Source organism: Amphiura filiformis, chromosome 15 (assembly GCF_039555335.1).
Source record: "Amphiura filiformis chromosome 15, Afil_fr2py, whole genome shotgun sequence".
Classification (NCBI taxonomy): Eukaryota; Metazoa; Echinodermata; class Ophiuroidea; order Amphilepidida; family Amphiuridae; genus Amphiura; species Amphiura filiformis.
In genome coordinates, this window is record NC_092642.1 from 15,846,498 (window position 1) to 15,869,927 (window position 23,430).

The following is a 23,430-nucleotide window of genomic DNA, read 5'->3' on the forward strand; positions in this document are numbered from 1 at the left end:
TAAGCAAATTAAAGTCACTTTAGTGCCTTTGTTTCTTACTTCAATCCTCTTTCAACCGCTGTGAACCGACATTATTAATACGTGATAGGGTCTAAAGTATCAATAAACGCACATAAAGAAAATAATACATTCAAAGTACTTTATAAAATGAAGTTTTGATTGCGATATCCACCAAAAGTCTAATTCTTACCTACAAATACTGAAATGTTACTTATGAATACAGCATAATACATGCCATTTGTAATGAAGTGTCCCTACCAATGGAAATTAATTGTCAAAAACTTTAAGCGGTACCCCAGGACACTATTATTACCCATATACGGATTCATTCAACAATTATTTATTATGTAAAATTGCTGATTAACTACTTGTATATCAAAATGAAGTGGTCAAAATCTTGCTAAAAGCATCAAAAATTTTTGATCTAAGGTAATAGCATTTATTCATTTGGACGTACCATCTGAAAGAGATCTAAAACTACCATTTTATTAATTCATTACCATAATAGCAACATTTAAACCTCTAAACTCAATATAGATATTGTTAAATCGCTCATGTTACCTACGAATACCCGGGTTTCTTCACCTTTTCATTGTATTAAGCGTTAGGTGTATGCGTATAATTCCTAATATTCTTGAAAACATATATCCTACTCGTTCTTATACAATGTGTAAATTGATTCATACTCATTTGATAAATAAAATACAGAAACTGACCTAAACTTCATTTTCAAAAATAAACTAGCATAAATTGACTAAGATCATATTGATCGCGTTATAAAAATAAAAAACAAATATTTTCTGGTTGAGCTAGCATTTTCCTAACACCCTGTGGTCTACATTACACGAAAAAAGCGTTAATGGGAATATTCCATTTGTTTTAGGTTGATTAGTATTGCGATAGTGAAAGCATCCTAGTGGTATTCGTAGGTAACATTGGGTTTTGATGTCACATTTACTATCACACGTCCTGGATTTATTTTTCAAGATTAGTAATGGCACTTTTGGTTCCTATAAGGCCAATATGTCATCAATCAATGGGCAAAAGGAAAAATTGTGGAGACATTTTTATTTCGGACTTTTATTTTTGGCCCGTGGACACTTTTGGTTGGATTCGACCATATGCATGCACAGCCAATGTAAATGTACTGTGCACTGTTTACATTGGTACTCTCTATTTACTGACACGCTCACACTGACTTACCTTGGCAATGGTCAAAGGTTCACCTGTATCACGTCCCCCTTGAAGCCTAAAACCCCAGGGAGCTCCACCTTGCAAAATAGCTGAATAACGCTCCATATTCCAAATCGCATCAAATCAAAAACAAACTTTGCAAACTTTCTCTGCACATCACATATTCTATGTATTCCACTATTGATGCTCTTTTCGTGTTGATCCACTTTACTCAATTGAATTGTAGTGGGCTTACGAGCAATCAATATCAACATTGGTCGCTGATAGCAAGGTTCTTTTTATTGTATGGTTTTGCGTAGTCTTGATCCCCAGACTGCGTACGGCTCGATAGCGAGGGTTCGTTTAAAACGTCAGATACCGACTGTGAAGGAGATTAATTTTTTGGAAAGTCGGATAAATAATCTGAATGAAATACAGGGACTGGTAGAACAGGTGCATTGGGCAGGTGGCGCACTATCCACTTATGAAACGGAAACAGAAAAACAAATGCAGTGTCATCCCCGATTTTTTTGCGGGGCACTGAAGGCCCGAGGGGGGGGTGGGCCACTCAACTTTAGAAGTGACGGGTATGTGCCCGGGGGGCACTCAACTTAAATTTTGGTAGGTGTGCGGCGCGGAGCGCCGAACTTTGGAACTGATTTTCGGGCAAAATAGGGGCTTGAAGAACTGAAATTAGGGCCAAATTAAAGGCTGTTGAGCTAAAAATTTCTAAATTAGGCCATATAAAATTAATATTTTGGTTCTCGTCCAGAGGATTTTCATGAATTGATGAGGGAGGGAGGTGTTTTTTTTTTTCAATGTAAAATCAGCATTGTCAGTAGTTTTCGGTCTTTTCCAACAGTGCTTGAGGAAACGATGAGGTACTTTTTTTTTTTTTTAAATGTGAGATTCTGAGGGATAAACCCCCTAGAGTACCACAAAAAGACTTGGAAGTGATCCTTGTTCTCTAATAAACTTATTTATATGTATGAAAAATTCATAAATCATTCCAAAGTCTAAAATAATTGAAAAATCTAAAAAAAAAATAAAAATCTGACAAATCCCAGAAATTGAGGAGGGAGGGGACGAGAACCAAAACATTAATTTTATACGGCCTTATTTCCAAATTTGAGCTTTAGAGCTACAATTGTTAGAGTTTGAGGCTCAAAGAACTGGAGCAGATCCAAACGTGGAACTGCCGGAGAGCCTGAAAAGGGGACCCTTGAGCGCCCCGTACCACCTTAACATGTGAGTGCCCGGGCCCCGGGGGTATGTGCCTACCGGCGTCGCAAAGTAGGGGCCTATCGGGTACAAAGCGTTATTTTAAAATAGGGGGTTTATTGGTTACAAACAGAATAAAAAAGGGGGTCATTGGGTATAATATTTTGAAAAAAGGGGGTCATTGAGTATAAGATTTTTTTTTTTAAAGGGTCATCGGGTAAAAATTTTTGAAAAAATTGAGCAAAATTTGAAAGTTTCGGCATTATTTTTTGGCATTCTGATAATGCTATTCTAGAAATTCTAATGGGGTCATTGGGTAGCCGCAACCAAAAAAAGGGGGGGTCATTGGGTAGCTGCAACTCAGGGGGTCATTGGGTATGACTTTAAAAAAAGGGGGTCATCGGGTATAGTCGACTTCAAAAGAGGGGGCCTATTGACAGGCACATACCATCACTTCCAAAGTTGCCCCCCCCCCCCAACTGAAGGAAACTCAAGGATTTCACCGGGCGGGCCGGTTTCTCGAAGCATGGTTAGTGGTGCAGAATCTTGGAATTGTCGAAAAAAGTGGAATTTTGACAATTCCAAGATTCTGACGCAGCCTGTCAAAAACTTGGAATTGTCCAAATTCTAGAATTCCGACAGTTCAGGTTTCTGACGCAGCCTGTCAAAAACTTTGAATTGTCAGAATTCTAGAATTTCGACAGCACCCACTATCATAATTCCGACAGTTACAGTTTTGATAGGCTGCGTCAGAAACCTGGAACTGTCGAAATTCTGGAATTTCGACAGAGGGCACTGTCAAAATTTTGGAATGGTGCCTATTCGTGTCATTGGTAACGAAACAGGAACGAAATAACCTCCGTGCTGATTGTGTAAATTTAGCAAATTATTCTTGCAGCAAAAATGACATGAACCGGACGTTACAAAATTATTCCAACTTTTTGACAGCTGTCGTAATTCCGGAATTCCGACACCCGTCAGAATTCTAGAATTTCGACACTTCCAACAATCTGACACACCAGTGGTCAGGGTTCTTAAGGGCGGGGGGGGGGCACTCACTAAAATGGGTGACGGGGATGTGCGGCCACATTGACCCCCATTTAAACTCGCTCTCATGCAATGACACCCTTTTTGTTTTACTGAACTTCCTCTCACCCAATGACCCCCTTGTTTGTTTTCCTGTCACCAAGACCCCCTTTTTTCAACATTTTTGGGGAAAATTCTGAACCTTTTTGGTTCTACAAAGAACCCCATTGGGTTTCAGTTGGGTTCTTTGTAGAACCAAAAAAGGTTGTGTAGCCAAGAAAAAGGGTCTTTGTAGAACCTTAAGCTTGAAGAACCTTTAAGGAATCTTAAAGAAAGAACCCTCAAAGGGTTCTTTGTAGAACAGAAAAAAGGTTTTTTATCCAAGAAAATGATTTGTTAGTATCAAAATGGGTTAACACTACGTTTTACCTTTCTTAACTTTGTGATGAGTCCCTGAATGAATGAATTAGAATGTTCCCAGGCCTATTTAAATCTTTAAGGTTCTTTATAGAACCTTTTAAGGTTCTTTTTAGAACCTTATTACTGCTTAGGGTTCTAAATACAGGACAAAAAAAGGTCCTAAGTAGCACCTTTTTTTCTGAGAGTGTAGGATCCAGCATTGTTTGTGATGGGGGCGTTCGAGTGAGTCAGGTTACATAATGTGTGCTTTTTAGAGAAAATGTCTGTTTTTCATATGTTTAACCCGATAATTTATAGAAATATTATTATCTGCCAAAGCACTGTGCTTTTGCTGAATTACTTCGATAGATAGATGGGCTTAGGTCTACTCTATGCATGGTAACAGGGGTACTGTGGCGTAGCGTGGGTCATCCGAAAGTGAAAATATTTTTTTCATTAGGTCAACAGATAACGCAATTCAATGTTATAGGAAGGCAAATCTGTTGAAAACTACCTATCCAAGCACATTTATTGATGTTATGCTATCTACTGAAGATAGCATCCAATGATTGAGTCTATGCTATCTGCTGAAAAAACATCTAGTGATAGAATATATGCTATCTACTAAACATGTAAAGATAACATTAAGTGATAATAATAGTCCATGCTATAGAAAGCACCCAGTGATAGAGTCTATGCTACTGAAGAAAGCATCTAGAGATAGAGTATATGCTATCTACTGAAGATAGCATTAAGTGATAATAATAGAGCCCATGCTATAGAAAGCACACAGTGATAAAAAAAAAAAGCGCAGCATAGTGCGCTACGCACAGGCACAAGGCCTAGACGTTGATCCACAAGCCTCAGCACACTTTACAGGTTGTCGCTGACCACTACGGCCCCACATCATTCCATAAACCATTTAACAACAAATGAGGGACTTTGCTGCTACAAGAGCGCACACCCTAGACATTCGACAAATAACCATCGCAACCAGGATCAGCTCCCCGAGTTTCGTACGGGTTACAACGAGACAATTAGCAGTAAGTTCCTTGTCCAGGGGAACTCAATTTTTCCACGAGATCGTATAGGCACCGCCAGGGTTCGAACCCGCAACCTCTCGCACCATAGTCGAACGCCTTATCGATTGAGCTAACTTGACTGCTTATTGAGCTAACTTGACTGCTTAGTCTATGCTATCTACTGAAGATAGCATCCAGTGATAGAGTCTATGCTATCTACTGAAGAAAACATATAGTGATAGAATATATGATATCTACTGAAGATAGCATTCAGTGATAGAGTCTATGCTATCTACTGAAGAAAACATATAGTGATAGAATATATGATATCTACTGAAGATAGCATTCAGTGATAATAGAGTCCATGTTATAGAAAGTATCCAGTGGTAGAGTCTATGATATCTACTGAAGAAAACATCTAGAGATAGAGTATATGCTATCTACTGAAGGAAGTATCCAGTGATAAAGTCTATGCTATCTACTGAAGATAGCATCCAGTGATAGAGATTATGCTATTTACTGAAGATAGCATCCAGTGAATATCTTTCTTCAGTATATAGCATAGACTCTATCACTGGATGCTATTTTCAGTAGATAGCATAGACTCTATCACTGGATGCTTTCTTCAGTAGATATCATAGACTCTATCACTGGACGCTTCCTTCAGTAGATATCATAGACTCTATCACTGGATGCTATCTTCAGTTGATAGCATAGACTCTATCACTGGATGCTATTTTCAGTAGATAGCATAGACTCTACCACTGAATGCTTTCTTCAGTAGATAACATAGACTCTATCACGGGACGCTTCCTTCAGTAGATATCATAGGCTCTATCACTGGATGCTTTCTTCAGTAGATCGCATAGACTCTATATATCACTGGACGCTTCCTTCAGTATATAGCATAGACCCTATCACTGGATGCTGTCTTCAGTAAATAGCATAGACTCTATCACTGGATGTTACCTTCAGTTGATAGCATAGACTCTATCACTGGATGCTATCTTTATTAGATAGCATAGACTATCACTGGATGTTATCTTCAGTAGATAGCATAGACTATCGCTGGATTCTTTCTTCAGTATATAGCATAGACTCTATCACTGGACGATTCCTTCAGTAGATAGCATAGACTCCATCACTGGCTGCTTTCTTCAGTATATAGCATAGACTCCATCACTGGATGCGATCTTCAGTAGATAGCATATACTCTATCATTGGATGCTATCTTCAGTTGATAGCATAGACTCTATCACTGGATGTTATCTTCAGTTGATATAGCATAGACTCTATCACTGGATGCTATATTTAGTAGATAGCATAGGCTATCACTGGATGTTATCTTCAGTAGATAGCATAGACTCAATCATTGGATGCTTTCTTCAGTAAATAGCATAGACTCTATCACTGGATGCGATTTTCGGTAAATAGCATAGTCTCTATCACTGGATGCTATCTTCAGTAGATAGCATAGACCCTATCACTGAATACTTTCTTCAGTAGATAGCATAGACTCTATTACTGAATACTATCTTCAATATCACTGGATGCTTTCTTCAGTAGATAGTATAGTCTCTATCAACAGATGCTTTCTATAGTAGATAGCATAGACTCTATCACTGGATGCTTTCTTCAGTAGATAGCATAGACTCTATCACCGGATGCTTTCTTCAGTAGATAGCATATATTCTCACCGAATGTTATCTTCAGTAGATAGCATCTAGACCCTATCACTGAATGCTTTCTTCAGTAGATATCATAGACTTTACTGAATGCTATCTTCAGTAGATAGCATAGACTCCATCACTGGATGCTATCATCAGTAGATATCATAGTCTCTAGCACTGGATGCTTCCTTCAGTAGATAGCATAGACTCTATCACTGGATGCTATCTTCAGTAGATAGCATATACTCTATCACTGGATGCTTTCTTCAGTACGATAGCATATACTCTATCACTGGATGCTTCCTTCAGTAGATAGCATAGACTCTATCACTGGATGCTTTCTTCAGTAGATAGCATAGACTCTATCACTGGATGCTTTCTTCAGTAGATATCATATATTCTATCACTATATGTTTTCTTCAGTAGATAGCATAGACTCTATCACTGGATGCTTTCTTCAGTAGATAGCATATACTCTATCACTGGATGCTATCTTCAGTAGATAGCATATACTCTATCACTGGATGCTATCATCAGTAGATAGCATAGACTCTATTACTGAATACTATCTTCAGTAGATAGGATAGACTATATCACTGGATGCGATCTTCGGTAAATAGCATAGTCTCTATCACTGGATGCTATCTTAAGTAGGCCTAGATAGCATAGACCCTATCCATGAATACTTTCTTCAGTAGATAGCATAGTCTCTATCAACAGATGCTTTCTATGCTAGATAGCACAGACTATATCACTGGATGATATCTTCAGTAGATAGCATAGATTCTTACTGAATGCTATCTTCAGTAGGTAGCATAGACTCTATCACTGGATGCTTTCTTCAGTAGATAGCATAGACTCTATCAACAGATGCTTTCTTCAGTAGATAGCATAGACTCTATCACTGGATGCTATCTTCAGTAGATAGCATAGAATCTATCACTGGATGCTATCTTCAGTAAATAGCATAGACTCTATCACTGGATGCTTTCTATAGCATGGACTCTATCATTATCACTGAATGCTATCTTCAGTAGATAGCATAGTCGCTATTATACTGCACTAAATGCTTTCTATAACATGAACTCTATCACTGAATGTTTTCTTGAGTATATAGCATGGACCCTATTACGGTACTGAATGCTATATTCAGTAGATAGCATATTCGCTATCACAAGATGCTATCATCAGTAGATAGCATACATAGTGGGTTTACCGACTTTACGCTAACTTAACATTACGTGGGGGGAGGAGTACGGTACTTCTGGTCATGCTCGATCCGAAAAAAAACCGAGACTATAAGCGCTATAGTCTCGAGACTCCTAGTGGTATCAAATCCAAAAAAATGACTCTATAGTTTGATCAGCTCGTAATAGGCGGGAAATGTTAGGCTTTTACCACTACGCCGAAAAGTATACCCACGTTAAGAGTGCTATTATTTGATATTTTTGTCTTAAAGAAAGTAGACAAAGTATAGGACTTGAATTAATAATTCGTAATGGTTCTGGCGAGATGTCGCAAGAATATTTTCAAAATAAAATATTTTGATATTAATCCGCAATGTTATAAGGCCCGCCGATTACGAGCTGATCAAAGTACAGGGATAGGCCTATCATATTTCAAAAGTCTCTTTTGAAATTCAAATTCACCTCTTCTAGTGGTGATGGGGTATCAAATTTTCTGATTCCAATTTTGGCACTATTAGACCCATTGTGTGAAATTTTAGTTTGAAAAGGCCAACAATTTGCGAAATACTTACTTTAATCCACCACTTCTGCCTTTCATAGCGTCGTGGGGAAATGTAACTTTCTTTCCTGGGCAAGTCGGGTAGCCTCACTCATGGTAATCCCATGACTTGAGAATGCTTCCTTTACTCCATCTGCCCACCTCTTCCTTGGTCTTCCTCTAGCCTATAGTTCCTGTTGTTTTGCTGTTATATGTTCTTGCTGCAGGTTGGCTAGGGCCATTCGCATAAGGTGACCGAACCATCTAACTTGTTGTTTTGCAACATATTCTGTGATTGGTGTGGTGCCCACCATCTTTCTGATATCCTCATTCCTGATTTTATCCCTCCTTGACTTATTAGCTGCTCTTCTTGAGCATCTCATTTCACAGGTGATGAGCTTTTGGGTTGTTCTTTTGTTGAGAGTCCATGTTTGGCACTGGTAGCAGAGAGTTGGGAAAAATATGGCATTGATGAGTTTTGATGCATTCTTTGTTTTAACCACTTTCTTACATTCTTTTCTTGCTTCTTTATACTTGTCATAATCACTCTGAGACTTCGTTCTGGACCACTGCTTAAAGAGATTCTTCTTTACTTTGATGGCTTCCTTCACTGTGTCATGCAGTTCCTTTCTTATCACCTTTTCCTGCCTTCTTTATCCCACACATTGCTTTCAGCGTATCTGTTAGTGAGGTTTTGAACAAGTTCCACTCCTCCTCTGCTGTACCTTTCCAGTCTGAAAGATTGTCACACATTTTCTGTGCCATCTCAATTTCTATTTCTTGACAGGTGTCTTCCTCTCTGAGTTTCTTCCAGTTGATAGTGATTGTCACGGGTTTTGGCTTCCTGTTTCTTAGTTGGTGTGGTGCCCTGGTTATGACTGGACGATGGTCAGAAATTTGCGAAATGACAGGCCAATTGAAGTCATTCGTGGATAAGTCTTACTGTTATTGTATGTAAATTATTGCTTTAAATTACATGAAGTGCCGGGTGTCCCTGCAGAAGCCAAAACGCAGGGGTGTCTGAGGGGGAATGTTTTCCCCTGAGAAATTTGGTAATTTTGCAAAATATCTACTCAATTGTAGTGCAATTTAAGTTTCTCTTGTCCTATTCTCCCTCTCCTCTCCTCTCCTCTCCTCTCCTCTACTTGAAACGATTGAATTCGGTGTTGAAACAAGCAACATTTTTAGTTTATACACCTTTTCACTTCATAATTAATTTTCTTGGACAAATGTTTGAATCACAGCTCGGGGTTTTCACTGTGTGGGGTTTTCAATTTTTATTTAGGCTGCCCTCTTTTGACTTGAAACTTTCAGTAAACTTTGGGAACTTTCGATTTGATTATTTAGCCTACATGAGGTAAAATCAAATTTTAGCTATATTGCCCATAAATTCTGACAAAAAAATCAAAAACTATATAAAACTATTATATTTTAAATAATATAGTATCATTTTATGTAAGATTTTCATAATTTAAATGAAATAAAATAAGTTTTAATCAGCGATGTTTAAACAAATCTGTGACTTTTATAGCTATATTTACACTCCATTTAAACTACATCGCTGAGCGACGAGCAATTGGTTTCTAGCTAATCAGATTCCCAATGCAACAAAAAGCATGCTATCTCATTGGTCAAATACTAATCGCTCGTCGCTCAGCGATGGAGTATAACTTCAGCTTTAAACAGAATCGATATCAAGTCATTTTTGCCAATCAATCAATTTTACTTGTCACACTGGACGAATACAACGGAGCTGAGCCACTATTTTGCCGTGGAAATTTATCAATTAATATGACTTTGTTATAATTTTGCACGGTCGTGTCTGGTAAGTATAAATTGTTTTCAACATGGACTGAGTACTGATGTTTGTTGGAATTTTCGTGGGTGACATAGGCCTACATAAAACTACCAAAATATGTGTTTATATTTTAACTTTTCTCTTTTATCTATGTAAGCTTTCTAGTACGATGAACCCATACTTCTGCTTCTGCTTCTGCTTTTAAGTACTGTACTCATCACCCTGTAGGGTTATCTCGGTACAGGTCTGGTCATGTGGGTAGCAGCAAATTAAATCCTGAAGTGTGCGCGGATGACTAAATTATTTATGTCCAAAGTATCTAAAGCAGTTTTAAAACTGTCCACGCTCGGTGCCAACTTCATTTCCTCAGGCAAAAGATTCCATTCAGGTAAAGTTCTTGGATAGAGTGAATATTTTAAACAATCCTTGTTGAAACTGGGTGTCTTATATGAATATTGTCCATGCATACGGCGAGAGGGGTAAGTGTTTTTATGAATAAATCGTTCTATGTTACTGGGTAACAGTCCCGTGACTCCTTGTAAATCAGGGCTAGCCTGGCTTTAGTGCGACGAACTTCCAGAGTGTCCCATCCTAGGTCTTGAACCAAAGCAGATGCACTTGTTTCTCTGCTGTAGTCTCTTGAGACGAAACGAGCTGCTCTTCTTTGAATTTTCTCGACATTATATTTGTGAGTTTTGTGGTGTGGGTCCCAGATAGTATTACAGTATTCCAACCTGGGTCGAACAAGTGCCTTATAGGCAATTGATTTAACATCTGCAGGGCAGCTGAATATATTTCTCCGTAGCAATCCCAGCATTCTATTTGCTTTGTTACTGATCTTGTTTATATGAGAACCCCAGTTCAAGTCTTTAGATATCTCTACACCAAGATAAGGATAACTTTTGACGTCCTCCAATGGAGTGTCGTCCATGTTGTACGCTTGGATTTCAGGTTTCCTTTATGCGTAACTCCCATCGAAAAACATTTGTTTTTATTAAAGCTCATCTGCCATGTTTTCTCCCAATCAGAGACTTCATTTATGTCTGCCTGAAGCTGAAGCTGGTCGCTTGATGACTTAATCTCTCTATATACTATACAGTCGTCAGCAAACAACCTAACTCTGGACTTGATGTTATTTGGCAAATCGTTAATGTATATTAAAAACAGCAATGGCCCGAGAACCGTCCCTTGGGGCACACCAGATGTCACTGTGGCTTCTGATGACGATGCCCCCTCCAGAACAACTTTTTGATGTCTTTTAGTCAGAAAGCTCTCAATCCAGGTGAGGATATTATTTCGTATCCCAACATTGTGAAGTTTAAGAAGCAGGCGCTTTATGCGACACGGTGTCAAAGGCCTTACTGAAATCCATTATTATTAAGTCAGCTTGGCCTTTAGAGTCCACAATTTTTGCAAGATCATCAATTAAACCTGCAAGTTGGGTTTCACAAGAGAGTCCTTTTCTGAAGCCATGCTGCTTGTCATACAGAATGTTATGATAATCTAGATGATTCATTATGTGATGGTGGATAATGTGCTCCAGTAGTTTACACGAGATAGATGTAAGGGATACAGGACGATAGTTCGCGGGTCTGAACGATCTCCTTCTTGAAAAGTGGCACCACGCTTTGCATTCAGCCAATCTCTTGGGAGCTCACCGGAAGACAGAGACTTATTAAAGATCTTGCTTAAAACAGGAGCCACGCTTCGATGCACATTCGCGTAGAACTCTGCGGGTATTTCATCTGGGCCCGCAGCTTTGTTTGGCTTGATCTCTTTCAGCAGCTTTTCGACACCAGGAGTGGTTATAGTGATGCGGATATGTCTGTTATATCATGAGTCTTATGACTAGGGGCATTTCTGTGGTCCTCCTTTGTAAATACCGAGCAAAATTGATCGTTAAGTGCATTTGCCTTTTCTGTTGTCGATGAAGCAAACTTTCCATCAGCTGTCTTCAGGGTGGAAACACCAAACACTTCCTGTTTCTTGGTTTTCAGGAAATTCCAGAAAGGCTTTGTATTGTTTTCTTTCAGCCTACCCCCAACCGTATCTCTCACATAATTTCTGTAGGCCCTGCATGAATCTTCCTATCAGTGTTTCTACGCTGAGTTCTGAATTTCTCCCAACTTTTGGAAGTCCCACTCTTCCTGGCTTGTTTATAATAACGCTTTTTCTTGCGAATGTCTTTCTTAATGTTGCGGTTTACCCAAGGCAAATTGAACCTTGAGGTACTCATTTAAGAAGGGATATGTTTGTCCATTGAAGCCAAAAGTGTATCTCTGAAGAGCGACCAGATTTCATCCACACTATGATTTCTGATAAAGTCTGGCGATAACTTCTGATCAAAAGCACTAACATCATCAGAGATATTTTGGTAATTTGCCTTTTTATACAAGAAGATTTTGCGTTTAGCTGGGCGCATGAGCTTAGGTTTCACATCGGCATCAATAACAACAACATCGTGATCGCTGATGCCTGCTTGAACACTAACATTCTTGACAAACGATGCTAGTACGGTATGGGTTGATCTGTATGCAGAAAGCGAGTGCAACGTAATTTCAATTAGAGCAATTAATAAACAGTACAAGGCTCCAGAAGCTTAAATATCTGCATGTTTGTCATAATATTAATTACACGGGTTGTTGTACTTCTTACCTAAACATTCATGTTTGAAATTGTAATTAATACTCCATTATGAATCCAGAAAAAAATAAGTTTCCAGAGCACACAATTCCAATGCAAGTTCAACTTTTATTCCCGTAAATATGAAATATCACATGATCAGGTGTCACGTGGTACATGTCAGCGCTTCGTCATTGGCTCTGACTGCAAAGCGATGACGTCACGCTGTTTACGCTGTTTTTATGACTTTGATTTTAGGGCCGTACGCTTGCACGTACCGAATTTTTTAGATGCGTTTTCATCTTTTTTGGTGATTGTACATGCAATGCAGCATATGGTTCTTTTCATAAGGAACACAGGATTAGTTTGATGAACAATTTAGAGTGAGTATATGTGTAATTTACTGACAATCGATGCACTCAAACTGAGATGCCTCTTCTGTGAAACTTAAAATAGGGCAGCATCAATAACGAAAATGTCATACCGATAAATGACACGTCTGTTTTGCCCGTTTTTTTTAAGTTTGCCTTGCGAACTATAAGCTTTCATTCTCTCGGTCGGGGTTGTTTGATCTATTGCACTTACCCTAGCTAGTTGTAGTAGTAGTAGCTACAAATTTCGAACGTTTGAGGACTTGTTCTCAAGTTGTAGGTACTCCCGTAGGGTGCCTCCAGGATATTATTTTGGCAAGTTTGCATTTAGTATATCTAGTAAAATATTCACTTTAGAAAGGCCAGCCGGACGTTCCACCTCTGCTGCTGCAAGCATCTAAACTTCACTCCAGAGTCCAGTATACTTGCGCACCCCTTTTTTGATTGGATTATCTGTACCCTCAGTTGCTTTTGTGTGTAAGAAGTTGAGATGTAACCGGAAGTCTGGATATTTAATACCGCCTGGTCCTGTCCAGCAGGGCTGTCAACTTTTGGAATTGCTTGGCGTGAGACAGAGACGTACGTACCAAGATTTGCCGACTCCAATGTTCATTTTGTACCATGATTATTTGAGCCACGGCGCTCGAGACCGTGAAAAGCGGGGGTAGGAGCAACAAATTATTCATGACGATGCGTGAGATTTTACTCATTTTCCAGCTTTTTATGCGAGCTTTACTACCTTGCCGTGAGATTATACTACCTTGGCGTGAGACCGTGAGAAAGTGACCCAATGCGTGAGACTCACAGCCAATGCGTGAGAGTTGACAGCCCTGCTGTCCAGTATCACCTTAGGCCAATTACAATTGATTCTTAGTTTCCTGTTTCCCGCCCGCGTCCAAAGTAGAGAATTGCAAAATATTTAATTATTTTATTTATATTTTGGATTTTCTCTTTAAAAATAACTTTTAATGACTACAATTTGCTACTTTCTGACTTTGATCATATCATCTATAATGATGAATAAACATAGAACCCAATTGTACCATTACTTATGTATAAAATCGAACATAGTAGTAAAATAATTAAATGCATGCTCCTTGTCAAAATGGCTTGATGTAGGTTGCGACCACTTATTTTAACATAAAGAAAATAAAAGATAATTAATAATTAATAATTAAAAGTCGCCTCATCCCTGGTTTTCAACCATGAAACAGGAAACTAAGTTAACTAACAATTAATTGTGAAGGGCCTTAGAAGTAGAAGTATAAGTGTCACTAGTCCTGCCAGCAAGACTTCAGTCTTTATCATAAACATAATGACATCTACGGATCAGATAATCAGATAATGTCATAATGTTAAATAAAGATTACTGAGTTACAGTTACTGGAACTATCATGTGTCACTGATGTATGTCATCTGTGAATGCTCAACTTATTCTACGCATTAGGTTTTGTCCAAAGAAATATTTAAAAAGATTATTTTTGAGTGATTTTTTTGAGCAGCGAAAAGTCCACTCCACGACTATGTAGCCTACATGTGAATATGGTGATGAATGCACGCTAAATCGCGGTGACGCATACACATAGCTCCTGTAACTCACGGTTCCAATTATTGGAATTAGCACTTACCCACAGACTTCTGTCAAAGGGGACACACTCACGAAATCACTATTGGTTTATACAGTGCCTTTCAGTTCGATCAAAGTCAATTTTTTTTCAGCACAGAAAATTCCAATTTGCCTTGTCTTTGGTAATTATTTAAAGTTGATTTCCCTCAGGCCTGTGACCCTGGCCTGAGACCTCATTTATTATACCGTAAATACACTGTCACATAAGAAATCAAACTTTTGCAATTGTTTCAGGTATTTATTTTGCCATTTATTTTATGACATGTTTTGTGATAATTTCCCCCATAAGTGCAACGGTAAGTGTGTCGGAGGGGGCAAGATGAACAGCCAAATCTCGGCAAGAGCAACCAATGGGAAGAAGCGATCTATCACAAGTGAAGTGACGTCATGCCGACCAACAGAATCAGATCACTCATATTTTATTTGAATTAATGTTTTTAGTAAATTGCTGTATAAACTCTTATTTTAGTCATACGTGAGCGTACTTTGAAAGACCTTTTGCACTGCTACTGACCGATCAAATAAAAACTAAAAACTATTTGTACATGTAGGACTAGGTCTAGATTCTAGGGCAACTAAAAATACTAACCATGCTAACTATAGCGCATGAGCGACTTACTAACTCATGAAATAGGCCATCGGCATCGTAATTTGTTAGATTTTTGTCCACCGCCTGCATGCCTCGAAACCTACCGTATGACATTTTCATTATTTAAAGAAAATTTCATTATTTCCACAAATGAAACAAAGATTTCAAGTTCTGGATTGACAAGCTGCTTATGAATGTGAATTAGGGGTTCATTCATATATTTTCATGACTAAACGGTTGTTTGAGGGCATAAACAACCATTTAGTCATGTAAATATATGAATGAACCCCGTTCATACATACCAGAACATTTGTGATTCTTATTTCATCAAAATAATAACAAAAATTTCAAGTAACATTATTAAAAAACACGATTTTCCTTCATTTTCTCTACCCGGCGATCGCACATCTGGGACACCGGGCATAAACGCTGTTTATGCCCGGCTCTCGACCAATCACACGCGCTGTTGCATAGCGTGTATGTATGAACACTTTATTTACGCAATAAATTGGCACCCATGCACCAAGGGCCTCCCCTACCATGCCTACTAGGTCATATCCATATTGTCGGCTGTGTTCCATATAGTGGCGTAAAGTGATTTTTGGTCATTTTTTTTAAAAATTGGCACATATGTTTTTAATGATGTTCTCTTTCATTTTTTCTAAGTCTCATCAGTCATAATTAGCTAATTAATTAATTAAATGTGGCGTATAGCTACAAAGTGACATTTTTTGTATTCCATAGTGGCGTATCAACCATACGCCACTTTGTATACACATTTTATAATTAAGAAATATCGGCAAAAATGAAAAAACATTGTATGTCATAGTGGCGTGACACGTGTCGGACCTATACGCCACTATGGAATACAAACGACGAAAAGTAACACCATAGGGATTACACGGCGATCGAGGTGGCGTAAGGTTAACGTTAGGTTAGGGTATTGCATTTTGTTTGTTTTCCATAGTGACGTATAGTTTTGTGCTTTTTATTTTCAGTTTGTCAGCAATAGTATGTATTTATTTCTTTTGAAAAATATATAACAATAAAATCTATTTAGTTTACTACAGAAATTTCACATCATTTACAAAATATAATGAATGTCTTATTTACACAACTCGATTTTAAATTGGCATTTCTTCAAACCCGATTTTCTCGAAAAGTTGTTTATTCGTGGCGCCCCACTATACGCCACTATGGAATACAGACAACGATATGGGCTGTTTCACAATCAGGGTACACAAGTGGGTTTCACGAGGGTTCAAAATCAGAGTATTGTGATTGTTTTAAATGTTAAAGTAGTTTAAATATGTAAAATTGTCAAGTTCTAACAATTATTTAGCCAGTTAACCACTGTTTTTTTTTTTTAAATATTATTTTTAATTGGATATATGAAGGAAAATGGCCAAATACCAAAGTTTACAAACAGCATTACATTGCCTTGATGTTGCCTTTTTTCAACTCCAAAAGTTGTCTAATAATATTGCTGACAAATAGAGCTTTCAAATGATATACAGATTGTATATTATTTAAACATCAATTTTTGCAGAATCATGTAACTGATGGAAATCAGGGGTGTCTATTCTTCCAGAAAATTGAAATTATTCCCTCACCCTTCCGCGCTGTGTCACATCCCTTCCCCAGATTCTTCCCCAACTGAGATCCCCAAAAATGGACCCAAAAGGGACAATTTTAGGCTGGTTGCTATCTATATGATACTACTTTTCCTTATTTTCTTGTTCCCTCCTTTCCCTGCCTGAATATAGGTGTGTTGTCGGACCCAGACACTTCTTTATACAACTGTTAGGCTAAGTTGTGGGTTGTTCTATTCTGTCTTCCCTAAAAACATCAAATTCTTTCCTAGATGGTACAGTCTGGACACTGAACCTTTGCATCTAAGGACTAATGGTTCAAAGGGAAGACAGGCTGGTAAACACCTCTAGGCTCTTTATTATTTTCAGCCTGAGCTACCTGTGATTTATTATTTACAGGGGTGTGAGAGTTCAGTTTTTTGTTTTGATTTTCAGCTTTTTTTGTACCAGTACACTTGCTCTGTACAAAAGTATAGGATCTTCCCAAATTGCAGCTTTTTGCTCTAGGTGTTTTGAGCTTTTTGCTAACTGTTTACAGGGTTTTCAGCTCTTTTATACATGTGGTGACTCACATGTCCCTGCCTTAGAATTAAAATTCTTCTGTAGCAGAGTTCGGAGATTGCCACTGAACTATTGCATCTAGGCCTAGGGAAGGATAATCAAGGATTTGGATCTGAAGCTGAGGTTTAAAAGGGAAGATAAACTTGGACAATAGAGCTGTTAACTAATTGATGGTCCTGTCTTCCCAAATGCTTCCCTAGATAGGCAGATGTCCAAACTAAAAAGAAAATGGATTTTGTATGAAATATGCAAAGCAGAGCTCCCTTAATCTTTGTGTCCATTATTACCTATATAGTATGACCAATAATCACTATTGCCCAGGCAGAGAAGAATTTACTGACCCAACTTTCCCTCAAAATTATTATTTTTGGGATGGGAATGGGTAAAAGCCAAGGACCCACTACATTTATGCTAATGCTATGTACCCATTATAATTCTTCCCTAAATGACACTTGATGAATTCACCTACCCTGTACTGCCAGCCAGTGAGTCCATCTATTTCATTCCAAAAATAGCCATAAAACATAATAATACATGTTCTAGTTATACATTTTCCCCCCAAATCAGTTAATTTTATTTTTAATCTTCCTTGAATCCTGTTGACTTTCTTCTGTTTTTCCCTGTATTTTTTTTCTTTTTCAAAATGCAAAATTCTTCCCCAAAGGGGTAAAATTATTCCCTCCCCTTTGGGGGCGATTAATGGAAGAATAGACGCCCCTGATGGAAATGGCTCAAATATTGAATTTGACTAAGAGAAGTTACTTGCAAGTTTACCAAAACAAGTAAAATCTACACAAATATGCATACATGAAGCAATGGGTTAGTATCTTGTCTCATGGCAAGTTTGGCGGTGATGCTACATGTACCTAGCGTTTGTGATGTACAATCTTGATTTTTGGTACTTTGAATCACAAGATACACATGAAACTTTTCACCCATTCTGCACAATTTGGAAGGGTTTTAAATTGATTTATAGTGCTTCATAAATCTTATGTAAAGGAGGGGACATTATTTTGGAGATTTTGGACAAATCTTTCTTGGGGTCACATTTTTTCTGTAATTCAAATATGCAAATGATTTTAATTTCAAAACTTAGGTGCCTACATGTATATCTACATAAATAGAAAAGTCACCCAGTAGTAAATTTAAAATTCATTTACTGTATAAATTACAGCTTTCAAAATGTGCTTTTTGAAGATGAAACATCAAAATGTCAAAAAAAGTGAACGTTTCACCATATAATGAAAAAACTAAGGCATTTGTGTGATTTCTTTTATGTGTGATTTTAAGGGGATAGTAGACATACTTCATTTATAAATTAAAAGAAATCCTTCAGCTTCTTTCATTAAGCAGCAGGATGCTAAGAAACATGGATTTTGAAATGTGTACCCTGATTGAGAAACAGCCCATATACCGCTATATGAATAGCTTCGTTCTGTGCACTCAGTCATGAACGATACCAATACCACTCTGAACAGATTCATCTGGATCATTCATTATAAATAAATGGTACCGTAAGCAATGTTCTCAAAACAGATCCAAATTGAAAGGTACTGGTACTCACTAGAAATACATTGCTGTATTCCGATTCCTATTAGGAATCTTGGTACAATTACCGAATAAGGTGCAACTTGCTAGACTTGAGTCCAGTCCTCGTTTACGGAGTTTAGGGTTAGGGTTGGGGTAGGGTAGTCCAGGCCTAGAAATTTGTGGCAGTGCAGGCGAATCCATTTGGATTCTCGCAAGAGAATTTGGTAAGAATCCTTGATTCGCGCAAATCTACATCTCCGGGTCTACATCCCGCTCCCGCTGCACAATGATTGAAAAAAATACTGCCCTCATACAGTCTGATTTAGTCATTCAAGGGGGTGAGATTTCCAAATGGCTCGCCAAAAATCGCTTGCCCCCCCCTCTCGGCCCGCCAAAAATTGCTTGCCCCCCTCTCGGCCCTGCCAAAAAATCTTTTCCCCCCTTGCATATGCCAATTTTGTTGGGATCCCAATTTGCAAACCTTAAATGGTCTATATACATGTAGCGAGCCCCAAGAATGTGTGCCAAAAATCGCTTGTCTCCCCTTCTCGACTTGCCAAAAATTGCTTCCCCTTTCGACTTGCCAAAATTTCTTGCCCCCCAATTTCCCAATTATTGCACAGCCCCTAAAGTGAGTGGTGGGGTTTCTAGTTGTTAGTTTTAGTAGTGTAACATTTTTTCCAAAGTTTTCGGCGATTTGAAGAACCACATGCCTATTCTGAAGTGGTAAGATGATGGAAAAATTGAAAAAGAATTAAGAAAAAATTACTTATTGATGTAAAGGTACTACTATGTACACTGTTTTATGTAGTGCAATGCAATAATTTATTTACTATGAATAATCTTTTGTAAAAAAGTTGTACTTGTACTAAGTATTTATTTTAAATAAAGCATTAAATATTATGTCCCAACAAGAGGGATCAGCATGGTACAAATTCAATGGGATCAAGGTCTGCAATCTGGTGATATCTTCTTGTCAGACTACTATGTTTTACAGTTTTTAGCCAACCAGTTCACTTGTTTGGATACATGTTTTATGTCATAACCATTTCTAATGAGGTTTTCCAAGATTATCTCTGTGAAACAGACATGAACTTGCACCTTTAGGGAGACCACTCATTTGGGTTGACACTCTACAGATACTGCCAGGCTAGGATTTGTATCTAGGGGATTTTAGTTGTAGACATGAACTGTCTCTGTGGATGGCTGAACCACCGAGGAGTCGTGAGTGAATCACAGACCTTGAAGTGTACAGTATTTGTTAATTTTCCAAAAAAAATTTCCAAAAAAAAGAGGTTTGCTGTAGTTACCTTTCAAAAGTGAACTTTTAGGTCTGTGTTGAACTAGTCTTTGTCAAATACCTTGAGATCCGTACCGAGGGGGGGATAAGCCGTGAGCAGAGCACCGTAGCCGGCTAGAAAAGCAAAGCGCGACAGTAAGCGCAGCTTTGAGTGGGTCTCCATTGGTGTCTTGCCTGTATTAGTAAAGTCTCAATGTAAAATTGTAGATGACAATCTGCAACAACAGAAAAACTAAATAGAATAGTCTTAGGCGACGAAAAAAGAAACCCTGTTTTACCGGCAGAGGGACTCTTGAAGACACATCAATTTTCAGAAACATTTTCACTTCCAGTAGTACCTCAATGAATATCCAAGTATTACATTGAAGTTATTTTTAAACCAGTATATATTTGTTTAAATTAAGTGCAAGTATCAAATGGGAATTGGAGACATTTTGTGCTTACATTTTGACAAAACCCCAGGGACGAACATATCCAGAGACTTCCCATGGTGGGTTCCTATATATTCAGGATGTCCACCCTATGTCCATTAAATCCATGACCGAGAACCTTCCTGTGTTGCAGGATTTTATGGTGTTATTTTGACAGCATTTGATGACAGGTTTTCTGTATGTGAGGATGAAGGTGGCTTCAAGAATTTTGGATTTGATCAATTCAGTCCAGGGGCAACCCTGTTTGATGAAAAGCTTTGCAATTTGATTTTGACTCATTCGCTGTCAAATTCAATGCTATGTATTGTAAAGTGTAAACATGGTAAACAGCATGTTCAGTTTGTATAGAAGTAGAAGGAGAATCATGTAATCAAATTCAATGCTACTAGCAGTGTGTGTATACTGAGCATCTTGTACAGTGGTGGCACCAAGGGGCATGGGGCACCCACTGATAAAAAAATTAGGCTTCCCTCCACCATGAAAGCAGTACCATAATTTGAAAATGTACGTTTAGTCACATTGGAAATTTTTGGCACCCCCTTACACAAGCAACTTAATGTGAGACAAAACCAAGTTTATTATTGTCACCCCAATACAACCTTTGTTTGCTAATTTACTGTCAGCAGATTCTTGTGTACTGTTGCTGTGCTTCAAGATGGTTGTTATCTTACACTATCATGATTTACTATTTAGTTAAGAGAAAAGATCAAACAAACAGCAAATGTTATCAGTGCACTATGCTACTTTATTATAAGAATTAATTCTCACAATTACACATTATACATTTCAATGTGTACATGCCCCATGTTGGATTTCTTTCTTGATTTTTTGATACAGATAATATTGGCCAGACTAATATTGTCAATAGGATAGAGAGTAAAGCCTAATCATACTATTACCCCAGGTACTAAGACCTGATATTTCGACTTTACTGTGGAAAGGGGTGTGTGTGGTGGAGGGGAGGGGGGGACATTCCACCTGAATTGTCAAAAAGTGGCTGAAAAGAACAAAAAATGGGGCACATTGTTAATGTCCCCCCTCCCCATGACTGTAAAATTGCAAACAAGTCTAATGTAAAGTGTTTTTTGTTGTTGTTGAATTTCACAAAAAGCAGACGAGAAGGGATTATTCCCACTTGGTCCAATCCCATTTGGTCCAATCCCACTTGGTCCAATCCCATTTGGTCCAATTCCACTTGGTCCATTCCCACTTGGTCCAATCCCATTTGGTCCAATCCCACTAGGTCCAATCCCACTAGGGCCATGTCGCACTTGGTCCATGTCCCACTAGGGCCATGTCGCACTTGGTCCATGTCCCACTAGGGCCATGTCCCACTTGGTCCATGTCCCACTAAGGCCATGTCCCACTTGGTCCATGTCCCACTAGGGCCATGTCCCATTAGGTCCATTTCCCACTAGGGACATGGCCTATTAGTGGGACATGGCCCTAGAGGGAATGACCTAAGCGGGACATGGCCAAGTGGGACATGGACTAAGTGGGACATGGCCCAAGTGAGACATGAACTAAGTGAGATTGGACTAACTGGGTCTGGACAGAGTGGGATTTGGATCAAATGGGATTGGACTAAGTGGGATTGGACCAAATGGGATTGGACCAAGTGGGAATTGCCCATCATAAGCATACTTCGTATACATTAGGCCTATATATCAAGGAAATTCAAAATATTTAGTAGTAGACATCAGACTGAACATACATGTACAGTAGATGAGGGAATTTCCAAGTATGTTCCAATCTCAATTATGTCAACTTACTATTTTTATTCGTACAATTTCTTTTCACCAACAAAAACAAAACAATATCACCAATGAATTGCAATAGTTTACCTATGTATGGCATACCAAGTAATATTTGTGGTAAAAAGTTAACTTGGATTGGGGACAAGGTTGTTAATTCCAAAGTGTGGTTGATTGATTCAACACAAAAACTTGCTTCAGTTCATTATGCACAATTACTAATGAGTAATTACACTACTATGGTAATCAGAGTGCAGATTCTAGCCAATACGTGACCCCAACAAGCAGAAAGAGGACTATATATGTATATATGTTCATTTTCAGATTTGTGAATCATGATATTATGAACTTTTAAAGGCCCATGCGGTAGATCCCAGTGAAAGTGCAATTTTGTTATTGCCTAAAAGTGAAGGATAAGTCAATAAAATAGCTGCCAAAATCTGAATATTTTTATGATTTTTACGATCCTTTGGATGAGCATATCACAGAATAGGTCAAAAATCAACCGCACTTTGAGAAAGGGGGTGCAGCAGCACCCCCTCCCAAATCCTCAAAGATCCACTTTTTGCTACTTCCAATAAAAAGGTCCAATAGTGGGAGAAAATTTACAAAAGGACTCCACATTTTGGTGATGAGGCATTCAAAAAGTTTAAAAACCTTGGGCAATTTTAGGGGGCACTAACACACATGACACAACAAGTGTGCTGACGGGAAAGACCCATTTTTGGACTGTGCAATTCTGAAAGACCCCTAAATTTTACCAAAACAGCGCTGACAAAATAATTTCAGCTCTAAAACCCATAAATTGCTTTAAGAATTCCTTAAATTGTTGTTTTTCAAGGTGATTTTCAACCATAAAGTCAAGAAAGACCCTTGATTTTGACTGTTTGCAGTTCCGAAAGACCCCCTTGTATCGCTGTCAGCTCCCAAAGACTCACCATCTCCGAATTCTAGGGCTCATAACCACCAAAAAAGTGATAATGTGCCCCTATAATATTTTCCAGTAAACCTTTGACGAG

General features: G+C 38.3%; 2 protein-coding genes across 2 annotated transcripts in view; one reads left to right on the forward strand and one right to left on the reverse strand.

Moving 5' to 3' along the window:
- The window catches only part of LOC140170738 (uncharacterized), a 248,356-nt gene extending 246,937 nt beyond the window's left edge, over window positions 1–1,419 (reverse strand). Inside the window, 1 exon segment of the mRNA XM_072193968.1 lies at window positions 1,204–1,419. Coding sequence (XP_072050069.1) covers window positions 1,204–1,299 — 96 coding nt within the window. The 5' untranslated portion in view covers window positions 1,300–1,419.
- Window positions 1,420–9,970: 8,551 nt separating this feature from the next.
- Window positions 9,971–23,430, forward strand: part of LOC140171301 (uncharacterized) — a 123,174-nt gene continuing 109,714 nt past the window's right edge. Inside the window, 1 exon segment of the mRNA XM_072194533.1 lies at window positions 9,971–10,061. The gene's annotated coding sequence lies outside the window, so the exon portion shown is untranslated.